At 43.4% G+C, this 21,132-nt stretch overlaps 1 protein-coding gene across 1 annotated transcript in view; it reads right to left on the reverse strand.

Annotated features, from left to right (window-relative positions):
* Positions 1-21,132, reverse strand: part of TNN (tenascin N) — a 73,865-nt gene that overhangs the window by 20,569 nt on the left and 32,164 nt on the right. Inside the window, exons 10-15 of the mRNA XM_054494511.2 lie at positions 11,754-12,020; positions 10,137-10,400; positions 5,294-5,557; positions 1,976-2,106; positions 899-1,031; positions 317-468 (exon numbers count right to left, since the gene is read on the reverse strand). Coding sequence (XP_054350486.1) covers positions 317-468; positions 899-1,031; positions 1,976-2,106; positions 5,294-5,557; positions 10,137-10,400; positions 11,754-12,020 — 1,211 coding nt within the window. The remainder of the gene's footprint in view (positions 1-316; positions 469-898; positions 1,032-1,975; positions 2,107-5,293; positions 5,558-10,136; positions 10,401-11,753; positions 12,021-21,132) is intronic.

Genomic DNA, 21,132 nt, shown 5'->3' on the forward strand with positions numbered 1-21,132 from the left:
CCCTACTCTGTCTATGGAGTAGCTGTACTTTCACCACTTTATTTTCTTAATAAACTTGCTTTTGCTTTGCACTGTGGACTCGCCCTGAATTCTTTCTTGCATGAGATCCAAGAACCTTCTCTTGGGATCTGGATGGGGACCCCTTTCCTGTAACATTGGGATCTCTCTAAAAACAGCTACAAGCCACCAAAACTCCTCTCTTCCATGGGTGGAGAAGAAATAGGGCTCCAAACACTCTATGGAGCATCCATGACCGGCATCCTGGGCTGAGAAGCAAGGCCCTACACAGAGCTCCCCAGGATTCTGCGTGACTCACAATCCAGCCACCTCCATCCGTGTCCGTGTCACAGTACACCTGCAGGGGCCGGCTGGCATCGCCGTGCAGGTAGATGGTGTACAGACCACTGGCGGCATTGCTGTTCTGCTGAACCTGACTGCAGTCCGAAGGGTGTGGGAAACGGGCACCAACTGGGAGTCAAGCAGAAAGAGTGTTGTTAGGACAAGGGAAAGGAGGAAAGAGGTGGAGTTTCTCCCTATTTTAAGGCAATTTATTTTGTTTGGAAATTATTTCATAACTTCCTACTTCAGCTTCTTCCAACTCTTCACTCATATCTTATTTTTCTCATCAACTTCCCAAATGCACCAGGAAAAGGTCAAGTTCATATCACTTCCACCCCCAACTCAACTCCCCCACAAAATAACACTCTATTTCACTCCTCTCTTTAGCCTCCCCACTGTGGGGTGGATTTCTTTTGAACACACAACCCCATTTCCACTTTCCCATGCCTAGAGAAATCAATAGTTCTGCATCCACTTGCTCCTCCCTGGACTCCTTTGCCAGCCTTTCCAATGCTGGTTCTCATTGCACAGTCATTCGGAGTACAGGATTCCACATTACCTGTGGAGAGGGTGGTGGATACATTTCTGCTCCGGCGACCACCCTTAAAGGCAACAAGGGAGACAGGGTAGGTGGCGCCTTGCTCAAGGCCTTGCAACTCAAACCTCTGGTCTTCTCGTCCCAGCTGCATCTCCTACCAAACAAGGGAGAGATTAGACAGCCAGTGACTCAGTTTATCACCCACTAGCACCCTAGGTGTCAACGGCGTTCCCTGGTGCTAATGACAGAAGCTCTCTGAGGGCACAGTGTTTTGTCTCTCCGAAGCCTCAGTGGCAGCCCAGAATCGCAGTGGGTCCCAGCCACTTCTCTGGAGAGCCATGCCATGGAGAGTCAGCACTACTGGGAGCATCAGCTGAGAACCAGCACCCAGGACTGCAGCTTCAGGATCACCGGCCAAGTTTCTGGGAGACTTTGGCCTTCAGATACACACAGGGGCTCTAACTATAGCGGCTACATCGCCTGCAGGAACAGGCTGGCAATGCCGGGCTAAGGAGAAATTAATAGGGGAGGTGAAACTAGCCACTGATATCTGAGACAAGGAGATAGTTGATATTTCAATAAACTTCCTTCTGAACTAGTCTTACTTCCTCTATAAACCTAGGGCTAACCTTCCTAGCGGTGCTGTCATAAGCACTAATTAAGATAACAAATAAACCTAAGTGTCCTTGTTTTTATTTCCTCCCTTCTTTCTTCATTGGCAAGGAGGGAGAATAATAATTTTCCATTGGGACAGGTTTTGAAAATTTGCTGGCCTTCAGATTCTAAGGGGAGGTATAACCCTTGAAATAAGCATTAATCAATTCGTCCAATAAATATATATTGAACACCTACCATGTGCTAAGCACTGTCCTATGCACTTTAGTTATGGTGATAAATGAAACGGACAAACATAGAGCTTACATCTATTGGGGAAGACTAACAATAAACAAAATAACCCGGGGCAGATGTACAACCCGCAATGTGATCAGTAAAGATCAGCAAGTTGCCATGAGGCCAGCAAATGAGCTGATTGGCCCAAGTTAGTTGCTTCACACAGAAGAGAAGGCACCAGGAGAAAAGACAAGGAATCCCCCATACCTTAACTGTGCCGTCTGGGAACTGGTAGGTCAGAATGTAGCCATGGATCTCAGCAGAGGGGGGCGTCCAGGTCAATACGCCACCAGACTGCGTTACAGCAGATGGACGAAGGTTTCTGGGAGGGTCGAGTTCTGTATGTAGAAAGTCAGGTAATTGTTATTACTAAGATACAACTGAGGCAAGGTAATTTTTGAGACATCAGTTTATATTTTCCCCTTTCAAACCCTCCCATTTCTCCTCCTTCTTTCAAGCAGTTTCCAGGCTCTCTTCCTCCCTGCCACAGGGCCTTTCTGACCTTGTTTCTAAAAGTACAGACCCATTAGAGACAAGAAGAACAGGGCATTGGGTGGGTCCCAGAGGAAGGGAATCTGGGCCCCCATTTCCCAGGCAGGTTCCCACAAAGTGGTGGATATTAACAGCCTAGATTGGCAGATAGATCCTCAGAGATGGCAGGGCTCCCAAAAGGATGTGGAAAGATAAGAGGGCCACAGATCTGAAAGGGCCCTGCACAAAGAAACCAGGGTGACTTGACCCGCCTGGAAAGTTGCCTGAAATGCTGGATGGGCCCCAATGCCTGTCACTGGGAAACTACCCAAGACTTACATACAGCCCTGAGGAAGGAGCTCACCCTAAGTAGAATATGGGCTTATGATTGAAATTTAGTTGGCATAGAAACAAAAAGTTGGCCAGGCGCAGTGGCTCATGCCTGTAATCCCAGCACTTTGGAAGGCCAAGGCGGGCAGATCACAAGGTCAAGAGTTCGACACCAGCCTGGCCAATATGATGAAACCCCATCTCTACCAAAAATACAAAAATTAGCCGGGTGTGGTGGTGGGCGCCTGTCATCCCAGCTACTCGGGAGGCTGAGGCAGGAGAATCACTTGAACTCAGGAGGCGGAGGTTGCAGTAAGCCAAGATCACGCCACTGCACTCCAGCCTGGGTGACAGGGCAAGACTCTGTCTTAAAAAAAAAAAAAAAGAAACAAACAAAAAGTTATGTTTCTTACATATTGTTACATATTGAAGTGTGTGGCGTTAGATGCATACCCAGTAGAGAAAGAAGAGAAGGAGAAGGGGAGGGAACAGGTGCTTCTATAGAGGAAAGAGAGAGAGAGAGAGAAGGAAAGAAAGAAAGGGAGAGAAGAGAGAGAAAGAAAGAAAGAAAGAGAAAGAAGAGAGAGAGTGAGAGAGAAAGAAAGAAAAGAAAGAAAGAAAGGAAAGAAAGAAAGGAAAGAAAGAAAGAAAGGAAAGAAAGAAAGAAAGAAAAGAAAGAAAGGAAGGAAAGAAGGAAGGAAAAAAGAAAGAAAGAAAGGAGGGAGGGAGGGAAGGAAGGAAGGAAGGAAGGAGAGACAGAAAAGAAAGAGAGAAAGGGAGAGAGAAAGAAAGAAAGAAAGAAAGACAGAAAGAAAGAAAGAAAGAAAGAAAGAAAAGAAAAGGAAAGAAAGAAAGAGGGAGAGAGAAAGGAAGGAAAAAAGAAGAAAGGAAGAGGTGGGGGAGGGAAGAGGGAAAGAGAAGGGATATAGGAAAAGCAGAGCTTTTCTTCTATGTACTTCCTCACCCAAACACTAGAGGGAAAGTGTGGGTAAGCAAGTGTGCACTGTAGACCAGGAAAACAGAAGCTCAGCAAAAATACTGGTCAACATCATAACTGGTCAGAAGGCTCTTTTTTTTTTAACCAAAGAAGATATGAATGGAAATTTCTCTTTTGAAAAAGCATTATCATAGAAGGTTATTTTAATTTAGAACTTCCCAAAAAGACGTCTCCAGGCTATTTTCTACCCAGTAGCATTTCAGCTGAGAGCTGAATTGCAGTATTTTAATAGAAATCAGACAGCTGTTGTTTTGAATTAGGATGTTTTGACAAATTTTGAGTTTCTGTAATATCAACTTGGTTTGATTTTCTAAAGCATAACATCTGGCATGGATTTTATTCTATTCGTCTCACAGAAAAACTGAATTTCCTGATTTCAAAATCAAGGCAAAACTGTGGCTATTTTAATATCTTAAGCAATCTGCTGCCACCTCTTTGACTGCCCACCACTCCCTGGTTATGGACTTGAGATGTCTGTCTTAGTTACTTTCACATTTCTATGAAGCAGGAAAATGAGAATCTTTTTATTGCTGTCTTCAAAAATGGAGAAGGTGAAACCAAGAGAAGATAAAGAAGGAAGAGGAGAAGAAAGGAATAAGGGAGAAAGGAACAGAGAAAGGAAGGGGAGAAGGAGGTAGGAAGTGGGAAAGAGGGAAGGAGGGAGAATGGCTACTGGTTGCATCTGGAGAGCAACACCGCGTACTAGGGAGTCTGGGACAGAGAGAGGAGTTTGTTTGTTTGTTTGTTTGCTTTTGAGATGGAGTCTCGCTCTTGTTGCCTAGGCTGGAGTGCAATGGCGCAATCTTGGCTCACTGCAATCTCCTTCTCCCGGGTTCAAGCAATTCTCCTGTCTCAGCCTCCCAAGTAGCTGGGATTACAGGCACCTGCCACCACATCTGGCTAATTTTTGTATTTTTAGTAGAGACGGAGTTTCTCCACGTTGGTCAGGCTGGTCTCAAACTCCTGACCTCAGGTGATCCGCCCGCCTCGACCTCCCAAAGGGCTGGGATTACAGGCGTGAGCCACCGCGCCCGGCCGTTTTTTTTGTTTTGTTTGAAAATATTTACTATAAGCATATATTACTTTTTAGATTAAAAATGCAAGCTAATTTTAAATAATAAAAATCATAGAGAAATTCAAGACATCTCTAGGTCCCGTGGCAACACTTGGTGCACTCAGCCATTGGTTGGAATGGACAGACCTTGCCCGTACTGCCTGAAGAGGCTCATAGACTTCAGGGTGGGCACAGTGCTCTCTTCCAAGTGCCTCTGGGTTCTGACCTCCGTGATGCTCCGCCAAGACCAGAGGCCCCATCACACACACAAAATACATGCAGTTCAGGCACCTTTCATCATCAACTGAGGATGGAATGGAGAAAGATGCATCCCCTTGCCCCCATTCTGGAAGATGGAAACAGAAGAAGCTCCTGCCTCTATCTTCTCCCAACTGCAGCTGAGGCCCAACCATTTTCTCCATAGCAAGTGTGGAGAGTCTGAGTGCTGGGCTGGGTGGAGGGCTGAGGGAGGCCACCTTTGACACCAGCACTCCCTCTACACTCTCTCATCTTATCTGAGCTGTTGTGTCAACTTAATTAGCTCAAAGATGTAAAAAAGGAACCACTTTGAAGAATGTCTTCCGGTAAAGCAACCACCCTCCTGCTCCCCTCCCTAGCCCACTTATCTCCTGATAAGTGTGAGGTGTTCCCCTGGCCTGGTCCCTCTCAGTACCTGTCTGGGCCTTGGTGTCAGCCTTCTTGCTCTCCTGGGCCCCCTTCTGGGCCCACACGTGCACCATGTACTCCATGCCTGGTCTCAGGCCCGTCAGGACGGTGCTGCTGTGCTCCTTCCCCACCGGAACCTCCCTGGTCTCCCCGTCGGCAGAGGTGTAGCGCACCACATACTTGTCAATGGTGGCCTGCACCGGGTCCCAGGAGACAGTGGCCATATTCTCTGTCACCCAGCCAGTCACCAGGTTTTTGGGGCTGTCAATTTCTTTTTAAAAAGATGTAGAAAAGGCTGAACTTTAGAACAAAGGAGGACATCCCATCTTACCACTTCATCACCAGGAGCTCTCCATCATGTTATCATTCATAATGGTAGAATTCCACTTAAAACATGAGTCAAAGGCCTCGTCTCCATTTCCAAGGAAACAAACCACTGGATATAAAACTGGAAGGAATCAGATCATCTCCCACTTTTTAATATAAAAAATTTCTGTCCTTGTAATTCTCATCAAAATAACAAACTTCCTGAGCAACAAGATAAGCCACCAAAACTGCTGTGGATATAACCTCTTTTCTGATCTCCCTGGTATCTAGTTATTTTGTTTCACAGAATTTGAGAGCCAAGAAGTCATATCCTCCAACCTTTCTGACTTATAAAAGAGGAGGAGAATGGAGGCCCAGGGAAATGGAGGGTCTAGGCCAAGTTCCTGTTGACAACTTATGTTAAAGCCAAGACTCTTCGCTCTGAATTTTGGGCCTTCCCGCCCTCTCAAGGACTTTGCTGCAGATCTGCCCTTTCTCTCCTGTGTCATCAATCTCTTTTTCTCTGTCATCAGTCCCAGACAAGCAAGGTCTAGAATCCCCCATCCTCTCCCATATCATTCCATTTCTCTGCAACCTTAAACTGACAGATTGTCTCAAGAGAAATGTCTACATACCTTAACTTCACTGCTCACTCTCCAATCAATCATGTTTGCATCTTTCTATGCCACACAACTAAATCTGCTAGTCTAAGTCACCAACAACATCCGTGTTGCCACATCTAATGGATACTTGCCATTCTCAACTTTACACTGCTTCCGGGTGGCATTTGGCAGAGCTGATCCACTCCTTCCTTCTTGAAACACTCTCAACCCTTGGCTTCCATGACTACACACTCCCTTGATTTTCCTAACTCACTGGCTCTCCTTCAGTCCTTTGTTAGCAACCTTCAAACACTGGAGCACCCAAAGCTCCCTTTCTTTGTTATTTGTTGTGTTTTGTTTTGTTTTGTTGATACAGAGTCTCGCTCTTTCACCCAAGCTGGAGAGCGGTGGCGCCATCATAGGTCACTGCAGCCTTGACCTCCCAGGCTCAAGCAATCCTCCCACCTCAGCCTCCGGAGTAGCTGGGAATACAGGTGCATGCCACCACACTCAGCCAATTTTTGTATTTTTTTTTGTAAAGACAGGATTACAGGATTTCACCAGGCTGGTCTTGAACTCCTGAGCTCAAGCAATTCACCTACCTCAGCCTCCAAAAGTTCTGGGATTACAGGTGAGAGTCACTGCACCTGTCCCAAAGCTCCCTCTTTTCCTCTCTCTACTTTTCCACCTAGGTGATCTCACTCATGTCCATGGCTTTAAATACCAACTGGATGCTAATTGCTCCACAATATCTATTAATTCTGAGCCCCTGACTAGTTTATACAACTGCATCTCTACCACAGTGCCTGGCCTGTGTTAGACACTCAATAAATATTTATGTAATCAATAAATGAATCACTCAATTAACCAAGGAATCTCACAAGTATCTTGAACTTAAATATTTAAAAGTCTTGATGTTCCTCCCCAAACTTTTTATTTCTCAGTCTCCTCTCTCAAGAAATGGTAGTCCAATCTCCCATGTTGCTCAAATAAAAAACACAGGTCATACTTGAGTCCTCATTTTCTTCCTATCCCACATCTATCAACAGGTATTATCATCCATACCTCAAAAATATATTCCAGACATCCCCTCTTCTCTATCCCTTTTGCCATCACACTTACCTAGACAATCAGCATTTTGCACCCAGACTTTTCTAGCAGCTTCTCTAAGAACCTCCCCACTTCTATCCTTGTCATTTTCTCCATTTATTCTCCTCACTGTGGCCTGGAAAATGTTTTTTAAATGAACACTGAATCATATCACTCTTCTAGTATTAATAAGTATAGCCCATTTTGTCCTCTAAGCACCACATGGTCCTGGCTGACCTGCCCCTGCTCCTCCCACCTCATCTCAGCCACTTGCTCTCCCACCCTCTATGCTCCAGCAAAACCGGCCTCTTTTCATTCTCCAACCATCCCAGCTACTGTTCCAGCTGAGGGACATCACACATACTCTTCCCTTTGCCAGAAATTGCTAGTTTTCACCAAAATCCATTCTCCTCCTTCTTCTGTAAGCACACTTACTGTCCAACAGATCTCTCTGCAATGATGAAAGTATTCTATAATCGGCACAGTCCGATACTGTAGCCATTAGTCACATGTGGCTACTGACCATTTGAAATGTGGCTAATCCAAATGAGAAAATTTTTTTAATTTTAATTATTTTTAATTAATTAAAATTTAGGCTGGGCACGGTGACCCATGCCTGTAATCCCAGCACTTTGGGAAGCCGAGGCAGGAGGATCACTTGAGCCCAGGAGTTCAACATAGTGAGACCCCATCTCTAAAAAAAAAATAAAAAATTAGCCAAGTTTAGTGGCACGTGCCCATGGTCCCAGCTACTTGGGAAGCTAAGGTGGGAGGATGGCTTGAGCCCGGGAGGTCAAGCCTGCAGTGAACTATGATCGTACCACTGTACTCCAGCCTAGCTAACAGAGTGAGACCCTGTCTCTGAAAATAAAATAAAAATAATTTTAATAGCCACATGTAGCTAGCAGCTGCTGTGTTGGTCAGGACAGCATAACCAAAGTAAAGCTGGGCACAGGGCCATCCAGTAAAGACCTCATTTCCTAGCCTTTTTTGCAGTGAGGTCTGTCTGGGACCTGGCAATGGAACATGAGAAGGGCTGATGTGTGCAACATCCCAGTGATGCCCTGACCTTCAGCATGCCTCTTCCCACTGGCTACTATGCGGACAGGGTGGTGACCAGGTAAAGGAGGGCAAACTGCTAGGGATGACTAAGCAACAATCACAGAAGAAGCCTGGGTCTCCTGGACAAGGAGCTACCATATCAGCCCTGGACATTCTACAGAGAGGAATACACTCCATTCCTGCTGAAGCAACTGTTATTTGAGTGTTTCTGTCTATGTATATCCTATTACTACTCACCCTTCCCATCTGCAAGACATCCTCACCCTGTAATTCTCTATACCTACACCATGTTCATCTCCTTCACAGAATTTAGTACAATTTACGGTTTTAAATGTGTTTTCTTATTTATTGTCTATCTTCACACTAGACTTCAAGAGAGTAGAGATATTTGTTTTGTTCACCACTGTGTTCCCCAGGCCTGGCACTTAGATGATGCTCATTAAAAGTCAGCTGCCTACTGCAAGGAAACAGGGCTCCAGCCACCCAGGTGAATACTTGCTCCTTTCTATCACACAGCGTCTATTCAGTCAAACCTACACAAAATAGCTTGCCACAAAACAGGTTTTTAATCAGTGGTTTTAAGAATTTTATATTGGTTTTACATTATTTTCTATAATTTTCTATAGCTGAGAGACACAATGATTAAAAACACAGGCTTTGGAAAGAGTTTTAAGACATTCATGGGGCTGGGCGCAGTGGCTCACGCCTGTAATCTCAGCACTTTGGGAGGCCATGTTAGGCGGATCATGAGGTCAGGAGATTGAGACCATCCTGGCTAACACGGTGAAACCCCGTCTCTACTAAAAATACAAAAACAAAATTAGCCAGGCATGGTGGCGGGCACCTGTAATCCCAGCTACTCGGGAGGCTGAGGCAGGAGAATGGCATGAACCCGGGAGGCAGAACTTGCAGTGAGCCGAGATAGCGCCACTGCACTCCATCCTGGGCGACAGAGCGAGACTCTGTCTCAAAAAAAAAAAAAAAAAGACATTCATGGGACTGTTCTCACTGGGTCCATTACTATAGTTTTGTCAGACATGCTTGAACCAGAGCAATTCCATCTTGAATAGGAACTGGGTCAAATAAGGGTGAAACCTACTGGGCTACATTCCCAGACGGTTAAGGCATTCTAAGTCACAGGATAAGATAGGAGGTCAGCACAAGATACAGGTCATAAAGACCTTGCTGATAAAACAGCCTGCAGTAAAGAAGCCGGCCAAGACCCACCAAAACGAAGATGGCAATGAGAGTGACCTCTGGTCGTCCTCACTACTACACTCCCACCAGTGCCATGACAGTTTACAAATGCCAAGGCAATGTCAGGAAGTCACCGTATATGGTCTAAAAAGGGGAGGTATGAATAATCCACCTCTTGTTTAGCATATCATCAAGAAATAACCATAAAAATGGACAACCACAAGCCCTCGGGGCTGCTCTGCCCATGGCTAGTAGCCATTCTTTTATTCCTTTACTTTCCTAATAAACTTGCTTTCACTTTACTCTGTGGACTCGCCCTGAACTCTTTCTTGCACAAGATCCAAGAACCCTTTCTAAGGGTCTCCATCGGGACGCCTTTCCTGTAACACATTGTTCTTTCTTTGGGTGAATGAAAGTTTTTTTTTGTTTGTTTGTTTTTTGTTTTTGTTTTGTTTTGTTTTTTACAGCAAACTCTCCTAAAACAGTCTGCAGCCCTGAGGTTACAGATGCCAAAAGCAGCTGCATCATCACTCAGCTGCAATAGATCAACCTGCAGCTACTATCCCGGTTTGCTCTTCTCTTCACTCCTATTACCTGTCTGGGCCTTGGTGTCAGCCTTCTTGCTCTCCTGGTTCCCCTTCTGGGCCCACACGTGCACCGTGTACTCCACACCTGGCCTCAGGCCCGTCAGGACAGTGCTGCTCTGCTCCTTCCCCACTGGAACCTCCCTGGTCTCTCCGTTGGCTGACGTGTAGCGCACCACATACCTGTCAATGGTGGCCTGCACTGGGTCCCAGGAGACAGTGGCTGTATTCTCTGTCACCCGGTCAGTGACCAGGTTTTGGGGGCTGTCAATGTCTGAAAAAAAAAAATGCTGATCAATATGCACTATGAACAGGTGCCAGAGTGCAGAAACTGGTGGCCATTTTGCGTGGGGTGAAACCTTTTCATGTTTTGTGGGGTTTCCGCCTCATATGCTCTTGTTTCATTTTTAGCTGTTTCATGGACATCATCTTCTCCCCTAAGATATACCTTGCTCCTCAAGTAGAAAGCACAATATATCAGAACCTGAGAATCCAGGCTGTTACCTCTACCAAGTCTTTAGCAAAACAAATCTTTTATTCATCTAGTAAGGGTATATCAAGCCCCAATTCTGTCCATGAAATATTCTAGACAGTGTGCAGAATCCAGAGTTGGAGAAGACATGGTCTCTGCTCACAAGGAACTAACAATTTTGTGTCTGGCATCATGTCAGTAAAGACCTCCTATTTCATACTAGAAGATTCTAAAAGCCACTTCTAAATGTAAGCCCCTGGAGGAAGAGGGTGGCATCCTATTCTGTGTTCCCAGTGCCTAGTAGTGGGCAGGGCACGTGGAAAGTGCTCACTATATATTATTAAATGAATCAGCAAAAAGTAAAACCCTGGTTGAATATTCTCTAGCATATCATAGATTCACTTGTCGTGCTGGTTTGCTGATTAAATCACTGTACAAAATACTGTTAGATATCACTTCCACTAAAATAAGAACATAACGTAGGAGCTATCCTTATCCTCAAAACTCTGGCCAGTGTACACTCTGCTATTCCACAAGAGGAATACGCTCCTTTCTTGTTTAAGCAACTGTTATTTGGTTGTTTTGGCCATGTGTATCCTATTACTATTTCCCCTTCCTATCTGAGAAACATCACTACTTCATTATTCTCTATACCTACACCATGTCACCTCCTTCATAGAACTTATCATAATTTCTAGATATAAATTTGTTTTATAGTTATGATGTGATTCATTTGTCATAAAGCAAATGACATACATCTCCTTGCTATGGCAGATGTGACATCTACATTCTTAAAGTCAAATTTTCAATATACTATTATTATTAACAAAATTTGATTTTCATTTTCTGTTCCCACTCACAAACTCACTAAGAGACCCTTGATACTGTCTACAGCAAAAGATCCATGCAATCAGAAGAGGAGTTGATGGACATGACCATGTAATTATAGCTTGGAGACTGCCTTGTGGCCCTGACTTGCAAGGAAACTAGTTAAAGGAAAATGAGGGATGGTGTGTGCAATCTGTTATGAAGGGATGCCATCCCACTCTTCCATTAATCATTGATTTCTGCCAATGTCAGAGAAGGAAAACAAAACTTGTCATCCACTGACTTAGCATGAAAGCTTTTATATTCCCAAAGAACAATGCTCCTTACCTGTCTGGGCCTTGGTGTCAGCCTTCTTGCTCTCCTGGGCCCCCTTCTGGGCCCACACGTGCACTGTGTACTCCACACCCGGCCTCAGGCCCGTCAGGACAGTGCTACTCTGCTCCTTCCCCACCGGAACCTCCCTGGTCTCTCCGTCCTTGGCAGAGGTGTAGCGCACCACATACCTGTCAATGGTGGCCTGCACCGGGTCCCAGGAGACAGTGGCCATATTCTCTGTCACCCGGTCAGTCACCAGGTTTTGGGGGCTGTCAATGTCTGAAAAAAAAAATTGCTGATCAATAAACACTATTAACAGGTACCAAAGAGTGAGATCTGGGCATTTTACTTGTGGTGAGGCAGTTTCCTGTTCTTATGGTTTCTCCATATCATATGCTGGTTTTCAGTTGTTTCATGGATATAGACCTTATCCCCACAGCTGGATTCTTGGATTTTCAACAAGGCAGCACAGGAGAGTGGTATGAGTACTAAATCCAAAGTCAGAAGAACTGGGTTCTAGTTCCAGCCCAGAGAGGCAGAGCAGAGGTGCAGGTTGGAGCCAGGTTACTAGCAATCTAATCCCAGCCCTGCCATCTGCCAACTGTGGCTCTGGACAGTTCAGCTGTTCCTGGCTGGGCCTCAGCTTCTTCATCTGTAAAATCTGAGGTTTGGGTTAGATAAACTTTTAAGGTTCCTTCAAGCATGAATATTCGATACATGTAACTAATTTCATAACTTACTAACTTGTTTTTGTGACTTTGGGCAAGTTGCTTTACTTTACTTCTGTATTCGTAAAAAGGGGTTGTTAATGATTATTGCACTTATCACTCTGAGTAGCTCTGTAAACCAAGAGAAAAAAATGTTATGTAGCAAACGGGCTTTGAAAATGTTGAAGTATTACAGTGTTTACCACTCTGAAGCCACAGAATATTTACTCTATAATTTAAAATGTAATTAAGGGCAAACCTACCTCTCTGCCTCAATTTTCTCCACAAGAAAAAAAGGCAGGGAAAAATAATATTAGTACATATTCTACAGAGTTATTGTGAGTATTATATGAGCTAATAACATGTCTCCTAGTGTGACATCAGCAAGATGGCCAGTTGGAAATCCCTGACACTCATCTTCTGCACAAAAACAACTAAAAGAATAAACAACGACATTTAAAAAAAAATAACTAAAGCAGAGTGCAGAATTATGTCAAAGGAGAAACAGAAACTCTGGTGAACACAGAAACTCAGGACAGCCACACAGAGAACAGAAGGAAACACTGGGACCCCACCACCCCATTGCCCGGGTAAGAGCAGCTGGAAACCAGGAAGAACTTCTCCCTACAGCAAAACGTAAGCAAGAAGATCCCAGTAGCCCCTATCAGCACCTTGTACACCTACCGTCCTCACCACTGGGATCTCCTACAGCTCTCACAGGCACTAAGCCTAGCTGAGGGAGCTGCCTACAGGCACACAACTGTGCTCCCTCAGAAATGGAGCCAACACTGTGCCCCACCCCCTGTGGCCTGCATGGCTATTGTGCTACACCGTCTTGGTGTCTTGGAACTGGAGCTACTGTTGGAATGTGTCTTGCTCTCAGGGTGAGTAGCCATTCACCCCTTCATCCCTAAGGGTAAACTGCTGCTGAGACACCACCACCCAGTGACCTGACATCTCCAAGCGGAGGAGTGAGCAACTGTTACACCTTTCCCCATGGGGCCAAGCAGCAGTGGAACCACTCCTCATCCCCCTCCCCTACCCACTCATTCCAGAGCTGAAACTGCACACTCTTTCCTGGAAAATCAGTACTTTGGTAAAACAGCTCCATCCACTTCTGTCACACTAGGCAGCACTCTACTCGTAGGGGCCTGAGCTGAAACTGCACTAGTTTCAGTTCCTCAGGGAACAATGCTTTTGGCAGAGCCCTGTATCCCAGGAAAATGGTGTTAAGGCCATCCAGAATAGTCACATCCCTCAGGACTGAGCTGGAGTGGCACATTGCCCACTGGGGAATCAGTGCCTCAACCAAGCTGAGCAGCTGCACGTCCTAGGGCTGTGCTGACATAGTACCCTAGGTCCCAGGGAAATACAGCAGTGGTTGGCTGAGACACCCCACCCTACTGGCCAGACAGCTCTAGTATTCTGCTTCCCTACAGCTGGACTAGGCCCCTTGAGTCTGAGCTCCTGAGACACTCTTCTCCCAGGGAGTAGAGTCATTGTTGTGCTCCTCCCTGCCCTGGTACAGCCCCAAAAAAACAGTGTGCTTGATTATTTTGGGATGCTTGCTGCTGCTGCATCTCGCCTTACAGAGACTGGGATACTGCCAAGTCCCACCATTGTAGAGTCTAGAATCACCACTACACAATTCCTCACCCCTAAGGATCCAAGTTGCCCCTGAGCTGTATTGGTGCAGTTCCCAAATTACAGCAATTACAGCCATATCCTGCACCCTGGTCTCACACTTCCAGAGCACTTCTTCCTCCAAGTTAAACCAGGGCTGCACCCTGCCCATCAGGGGTAGAATTACAGTTACAAACTGACCCCCTGAAGCCAAGCTGCTAGGCACTACTGGCAACCTATATCCAGCCCTGACACAGAGATCACTCTGCATCCCAAGACTCAAGTGCCACTATAGGTTCACAAGACCTTGAGCCTAAATAAGACCTTGTCCCACAGTTGCTTTGAGCACCTGTACTTGAAACCCAGTGCCATAGCAGCTGCTTCTATGCCATGTCAGACCTGACACCAAGAGGCAGACTTTCAGCTAAGTCTTCCCATTAGGGGGAAAATAAGAATAGAATAGCCCTTGCCACAATAGCCCTTGCTACCAAGGACATTAACAACCTATAGTGCCATCACCACTACCACAAACTTCTGTAGTCTAGGCCGCTGATATGCCCACAGTTATTGCTGATGTCAAACACAGCCAAAGAAGCTGCACAAAGACTATACAACAGAAGTTACATGAACCACCCTTCCCAACTGGCACATTAAAATTCAACTGAGGTAAAAGTATTTCTCTAAGAAAGCCACTCTAGAAAGTGTAGAAGAGGCAACTGTTCCACCAGATACACAGACCTCAATGCAAGGACACAAGGAACATGAAGAAAGCAAGAAAATATGACACCACCAAAGGAACATAATAACTCTCTAGAAACAGACCCCAATTAAAAAGAAATCGATACATTGTCAGAAAAGGAATTCAAAATAATGCTCTTAAGGAAACTTAATGAAATTCAAAAAATACAGATAGACGATTTGATGAAATCAGAAAAATGATACATGATATGAATGAGAAATTCAATGAAGAGATAGATATCACAAAAAAGAAACACAGCTAACGAATTCAATGAATGAAATTTAAAAATATAATGAAGAGCTTCAACAGCAGACTTGATCTAGCAGCAAAAAGGATCTCTGAACTTGAAGATAAATTGTTTGACATTACCCAGTGAGAGAAAAAAAAGAAATAAAAATGAAAAAGAGTAAAGAAAGCCTGCAAAACCTAGGGGATACTATTAAGTGAATAAATATTCATATTATAGGAGTTCCAGAAAGAAAAGAGATGCAAAAGGGTATAGAAAACCTACTTAATGAAATAATAGCTGAAAATGTCCCAAGTCTGGGGGGAGATATGAATATTCAGATCTAGGAAGCTCAAGTCCCTAAATAGATTCAACCCCAAAAAGGTCCTTCCTGAAGTATATTACAGTCAAGTAGTCAATAGTCAAAGACAAAGAGAAAATTCTAAAAACAGTAAAAGGAAAGTGTTAGGTCACATATAAGGGAATCCCATTAGACTAACAGCAAATTTCTCAGCAGAAATCTTACAGGCCAGGAGAGAAAGGGATGATATAGTCCAAGCATCTGAAAGGGGGGAAAAAAAACTGTCAGCTGAGAATATCATACCCAGCAAGTCTATTCTTCAGAAATGAGGGAGAAACAAAGTCTTTCCCAGAAAAGGAAAATCTGAGGGAACCCATCACCACTAAACTGGCACTACAAGAAATGCTCAAGGGAGTCCTACATTTGGGAGTGAAAAGATGATAATCACAATCATGAGAACATAGAAAAGTACAAACTCACTGGCAGAGCAGATACACAAAGGAGAAAGAAAAGGATCAATCCTCAGTACTACAAAAACCTACCAAACACAATAATAAACAATAATAGAAGAAGAAATTAACAAAGGATATACAAATAATCTAGAAAACAATTTACAAATGACAGGAGTCACTCCCCTCCTATCAATAATAACCTTGAATGTAAATGGATTAAATTCCCCACTTAAAAGATAGACTTGCTGAGGCCGGGCATAGGGCTCATGCCTGTAATCCCAGCACTTTGGGAGGTTGAGGCAGGTGGATCACTTGAGGGTCAGGAGTTTGAGACCAGCCTAGCCAACATGGTGAAACCCTGTCTCTACTAAAAATACAAAAAAAAAAAAAATTAGCCAGACATGGTGGCACATGCCTATAGTCCCACCTACTTGGGGGGCTGAGGTGGGAGAATCACTTGAATCTGAGAAGCAGAGGTTGCAGTGAGCTGAGATTACACCACTGCATTCTAGCCTGGACAACAGAGTAAGGCTTTGCCTCAAAAAAAAAAAAGATAGTCTGGCTGAATGGCTCTTTAAAAAATGACCCACTTACGTGCTACCTATAAGAATCTTCCTTCACCTGTGGAAACACATATAGATGCAAAGTGAAGGGATGGAAAAAGATATTCCATGTAAATAGAAACCAAAAGCAAACAGGAGTAGCTATGCTTATATGAGATTAAACAGATTTTTTAAGTCGAAAGTATAAAAAGAGGCAAAGGAGGTTATTATGTAAAGAAAAAGAGATCAATTCAGCAAGAGGATACAAGGGAGATTTATCCCAGGGATGAAAGAATAGTTCAACATACACAAATCAATAAATGTGACACATCACATAAACAGAATGAAGAATTTAAAAAAAAGATCATCTCAATAGATGCAAAAAGAATTTGATAACATTCAGCAACGTTTCATGATAAAAACCCTCAACAAGCTAGATATAAAAGAAGCATACCTCAACATACTAAAGGCTATATAAGACAAACCCATAGCTAACAATACACTGATTGGGGAAAAACTGAAAGCTTTTCTCTAAGAACCAGAACAAGACAAGGATGACCACGCTTACCACTCTTATTCAACATAGTACTGGAAGTCCTAGCCAGAGCAATTAGGCAGCAGAAAGGAATAAAGAGCATCCAAATTGAAAAAGAGGAAGCCAAATTGTCCCTGTTTGCAGATAACATGATCTCATATACAGAAAACCCTAAAAAGCTCCACCAAAACACTCTTAGAACTGATAAATTCAATAAAGTTTCATGATACAAAATTAGCATATAAAAATCAGTAGTGTTTCTATATACCAGTAATGAACTAGCAAAAAAAAAAAAAAAAAAAAAATCAAGGCAGCAATCCCTTTTACAATAGCTACTTTTAAAAACACACCCATAAATAAATTTAACCAAAGAGGTGAAAGATCGCTACAAGGAAAAACTATAAAACACTGATGAAAGAAATTGAAGATGTGACAAAAAAATGGAAATATATCCTATGTTTATGAATGGGAAGAATATTGTAAAAAAATTGTACTCCCAAAAGCAATCTATAGATTCAATGCAATCTGTATCAAAATATCAACAACATTCTTTAGAAAAACAATTCTTTTTTTTTTTTTTGAGACAGAATCTCATTCTGTTTCCCAGGCTGGAGTGCAGTGGCATGATCTCAGCTCACTGCAACCTCTGTCTCCTGGGTTCAAGTGATTCTCCTGCCTCAGCCTCCCCAGTAGCTGGGATTACAGGTGTGCACCATCATGCCCAGCTAATCTTTTTTGCTTTTGTTTGAGACGGAGTTTCACTCTTGTTGCCCAGGCTGGAGTGCAATGGCGTGATCTTGGCTCACTGCAACCTCCACCTCCCAGGTTCAAGCGATTCTCCTGCCTCAGCCTCCCAAGTAGCTGGGATTACAGGCACCTGCCACCACATTCAGCTAATTTTTGTATTTATCGTAGAGACGGGGTTTCACCATGTTGGCCAGGCTGGTCTTGAACTTCTGACCTCAGGTGATCCACCCACCTTGGCCTCCCAAAGTACTGGGATTACAGGGGTGAGCTACCGCACCCAGCCCTTTTTTTTTTTCTTGTATTTTTAGTAGAAACGGGGTTTCACCATGTTGGCCAGGCTGGTCTTGAACTCCTGACCTCAAATGATCCACCTGCCTTGACCTCCCAAAGTGCTGGGATTACAGGCATGAGCCACTGCACCTAGCCTAGAAAAAACAATTCTAAAACTCATATGGAACCACAGAAGACCCCAAATAGCCAAAGAAATCCTGAGCAAAAATAACAAAGCTGGAGGCATCACATGAGCTGACTCTAATATGTACTACAAAGCTATAGTAACCAAAACAGCATGGTACTGGCATAAAAACAGACACATAGACACAATGGAATAGAATAGAGAACCCAGAAATAAATCCACGTATTTACAGCCAACTTATTTTTGACAAGTAACCAAGAACATTCAGTGGGGAAATAACAGGCTCTTCAATAAATAGTTCTAGGAAAATCGAATATCCATATGCAGAAGAATAAAACTAGACCTCTATTTCTCACCTTATTCAAAAATTAAATTAAAGTGGATTAAAGAATTAAATGTAAGACCTGAAACTATGAAACTACAGAAGAAAACATTGGAGAAACACTTTAGAACATCGGTCTAGGCAGATATTTTGGGTAAGACTGCAAAAGCACAGGCAACAAAAGCAAAAATAGACAAATGGAAATACATCAAGCTAAAAAGCTTTTGCACAGCAAAGGAAATAATCGACAGAATGCAGAGACAACCTACATAATGGGAGAAACTATTTGCAAGCTGTCTATGTGATAAGGTATTAATAAACAGAATACATAAGGAGTTCAAACAACTCAATAGCAAAATAATAAAAACAATCATCATCATCATCTTATTTTAAAATGGGCAAATGATCTAAATAGACATTTCTTAAAAGAAGACATACAAATGACCAACAAACATTTATGAAAAAATGTTCAACATCATTAATCATCAGGGAAATGCAAATCAAAACCACATTGAGATATCATCTCATCCCTGTTAAAACTGCTATTATCAAAAAGACAAACAATAACAGGCACTGGTGAGGATGTGGAGAAAGGGGAATACTAGTTCACTGCTGGTGGGAATGGCAATTAGTACAGCCACTATGAGTAAAAGCATGGAGTTTCCTCAAAAAACTAAAAATAGATGTACCATATGATCCAGCAACCTCACTGCTGAGTATACATCCAAAAAAAAAGGAAATCAGTATATCAAAGACATATCTGCATGCCCATGTTTACTGAAGCACTATTCATAATAACCAAAATACTGAATTAACCTAACTGTCCACTAGTGGATGAATAAAGAAATTTTGATATATATATGTATGTATGTGTATATATATATATATAATATATAATATATATGTGTATATACACACACAACGGAATACTATTCAGCCATAAAAAGGAATAAAATCCTTTCCTTTGCAGCAACACAGATCAAACTGGAGGTTATTATGTTAAGTGAAATAAGCCAGGCACAGAAACACAAACATTGCATGTTCTTACTCATATGTGGGAGCTAAAAAAATTGATCTCATGGAAGTTGTGAATAAAATGATGGTTACCAGAGGCTAGGAAGTGTAGGGGTAAGGGGAATGAACACAGTTTGGCTTAACGGTTTATAAATACAGTTAGATAGAAGAAATACGTTCTAGTGTTTCATAGCACAGTAGGATGACTACAGTTAACAATGATTTATTGTACATTTCAAAATAGCTAGAAGAGAAGATTTGACACGTTTCTAACTCAAAGAAATGCCAAATGTTGAGCTGATGGATATCCTGATTACCCTGATATGATCATCACACATTGCATGCATGTATTAAAATATCACATGTACCTATAAATATGTATATTATTATGTATCAATTTTTTTAAAAAAGAAACAAACGTCTATTATGAGTTCTTAGCACTGAGTAGATGCCCAGTGACCACAAGCTATCATTATTAACACCAGTTTGTTGATATGTTATAAATACAAGAAATTATGCTTCTCCATACCACATACATAGAAGATACTTAAAAATACATTCATCAAAAAAAAAACTAGCATTTCTTTGTTCTAAGTAATTCATTGCAAAAGCCGTTTTCCCAAAGTCACTTGCTCATACGTCCTATTACACCTGTTGCTTTAGGCTGTAACCCGAAGAAAATGGATATCTACATTCCAACCTGAGGGACCACAGTCAAGGCAAGATCAACAACAGTTTTGTGACCCTTAGCTGACCAACCATTTTCACCCTATAAAAGACATTGGAGAAGCCAATGAGGTGGGACTTGAAGAAGGGATTTATTTGGAAAAAGATACACTGTGAGTCCCATGGGTGAGGCCCAAGCCTTGAATAAGCAGTTTTCAATGGAATCCCTTACAGACTTTGTTTTGCATATCCTAGAGCAGCAGTTCTCAACCAGGGGCAGTCAGCAATGTCTGGAGACACTTTGGTTGTCACAACTCAGTGTGGGATAGGGGGAGACATCAGGGATGCTGCTAAACATCTTACAATGCACACAAGATAGACCCCTGCAACAAAGAATTATCCACCCCAAAATAGCCATAGTGCCAAGGGTGAGAAAGCCCAAAGCTCGGGGAACCATATGGGCTGGTGTCTGACATATGCTAAAATATCTAAGAGGTAAGAAAATAGCTGGTTGCTCCGACACAGAGCAAAGACAGGCTGTAGCATTGCAAAAGAGCTGTGCATCTGGTTGAATGGACAAAGGATGCATGCAGGTTCTCCATGGACCAGACTTGGGCCTAGCACAGCAAGGTAGGCCTGGGAAGCTGTCCAAGAGGACCACCTAGAGGGGCAAGGCGACCCCACCAGAGAGGCGCTGGGGGAACCCCTGATGTATTGGCAGAGGAAGGGGAGTAAGAGACTAGTGGAAGACAGGCATTTGCCTATGGTGAGAGACCCAAGTGGAAGAGGAGCACAGAAGTGCTTCATGACCTAGTGAGCTTTAGCACTCGTCAGGCTCCAGGGCAGGCCCAAACACCTGTTACAGTCAAGCACGACTTTCCACGACCCCCGGCTCCCTCCTCCCTAACCCCTGGGCTCTATTTTCTCTTGACCCTTCACTTCGCTTCCTCCTGACCCCTCACCTCTCCTCATCCTGACCCCTCACCTCTTCCCCTCCTGAGCCCTCATCTCTCCCCTCCTGACGCCTCACCTCTCTTCCTCCTGACCCCTCACCTCTCCCCCTCCTGACCCCCACCTCTCCTCCTCCTGACCCCTCACCTCT

Source organism: Pongo pygmaeus, chromosome 1 (assembly GCF_028885625.2).
Source record: "Pongo pygmaeus isolate AG05252 chromosome 1, NHGRI_mPonPyg2-v2.0_pri, whole genome shotgun sequence".
Classification (NCBI taxonomy): Eukaryota; Metazoa; Chordata; class Mammalia; order Primates; family Hominidae; genus Pongo; species Pongo pygmaeus.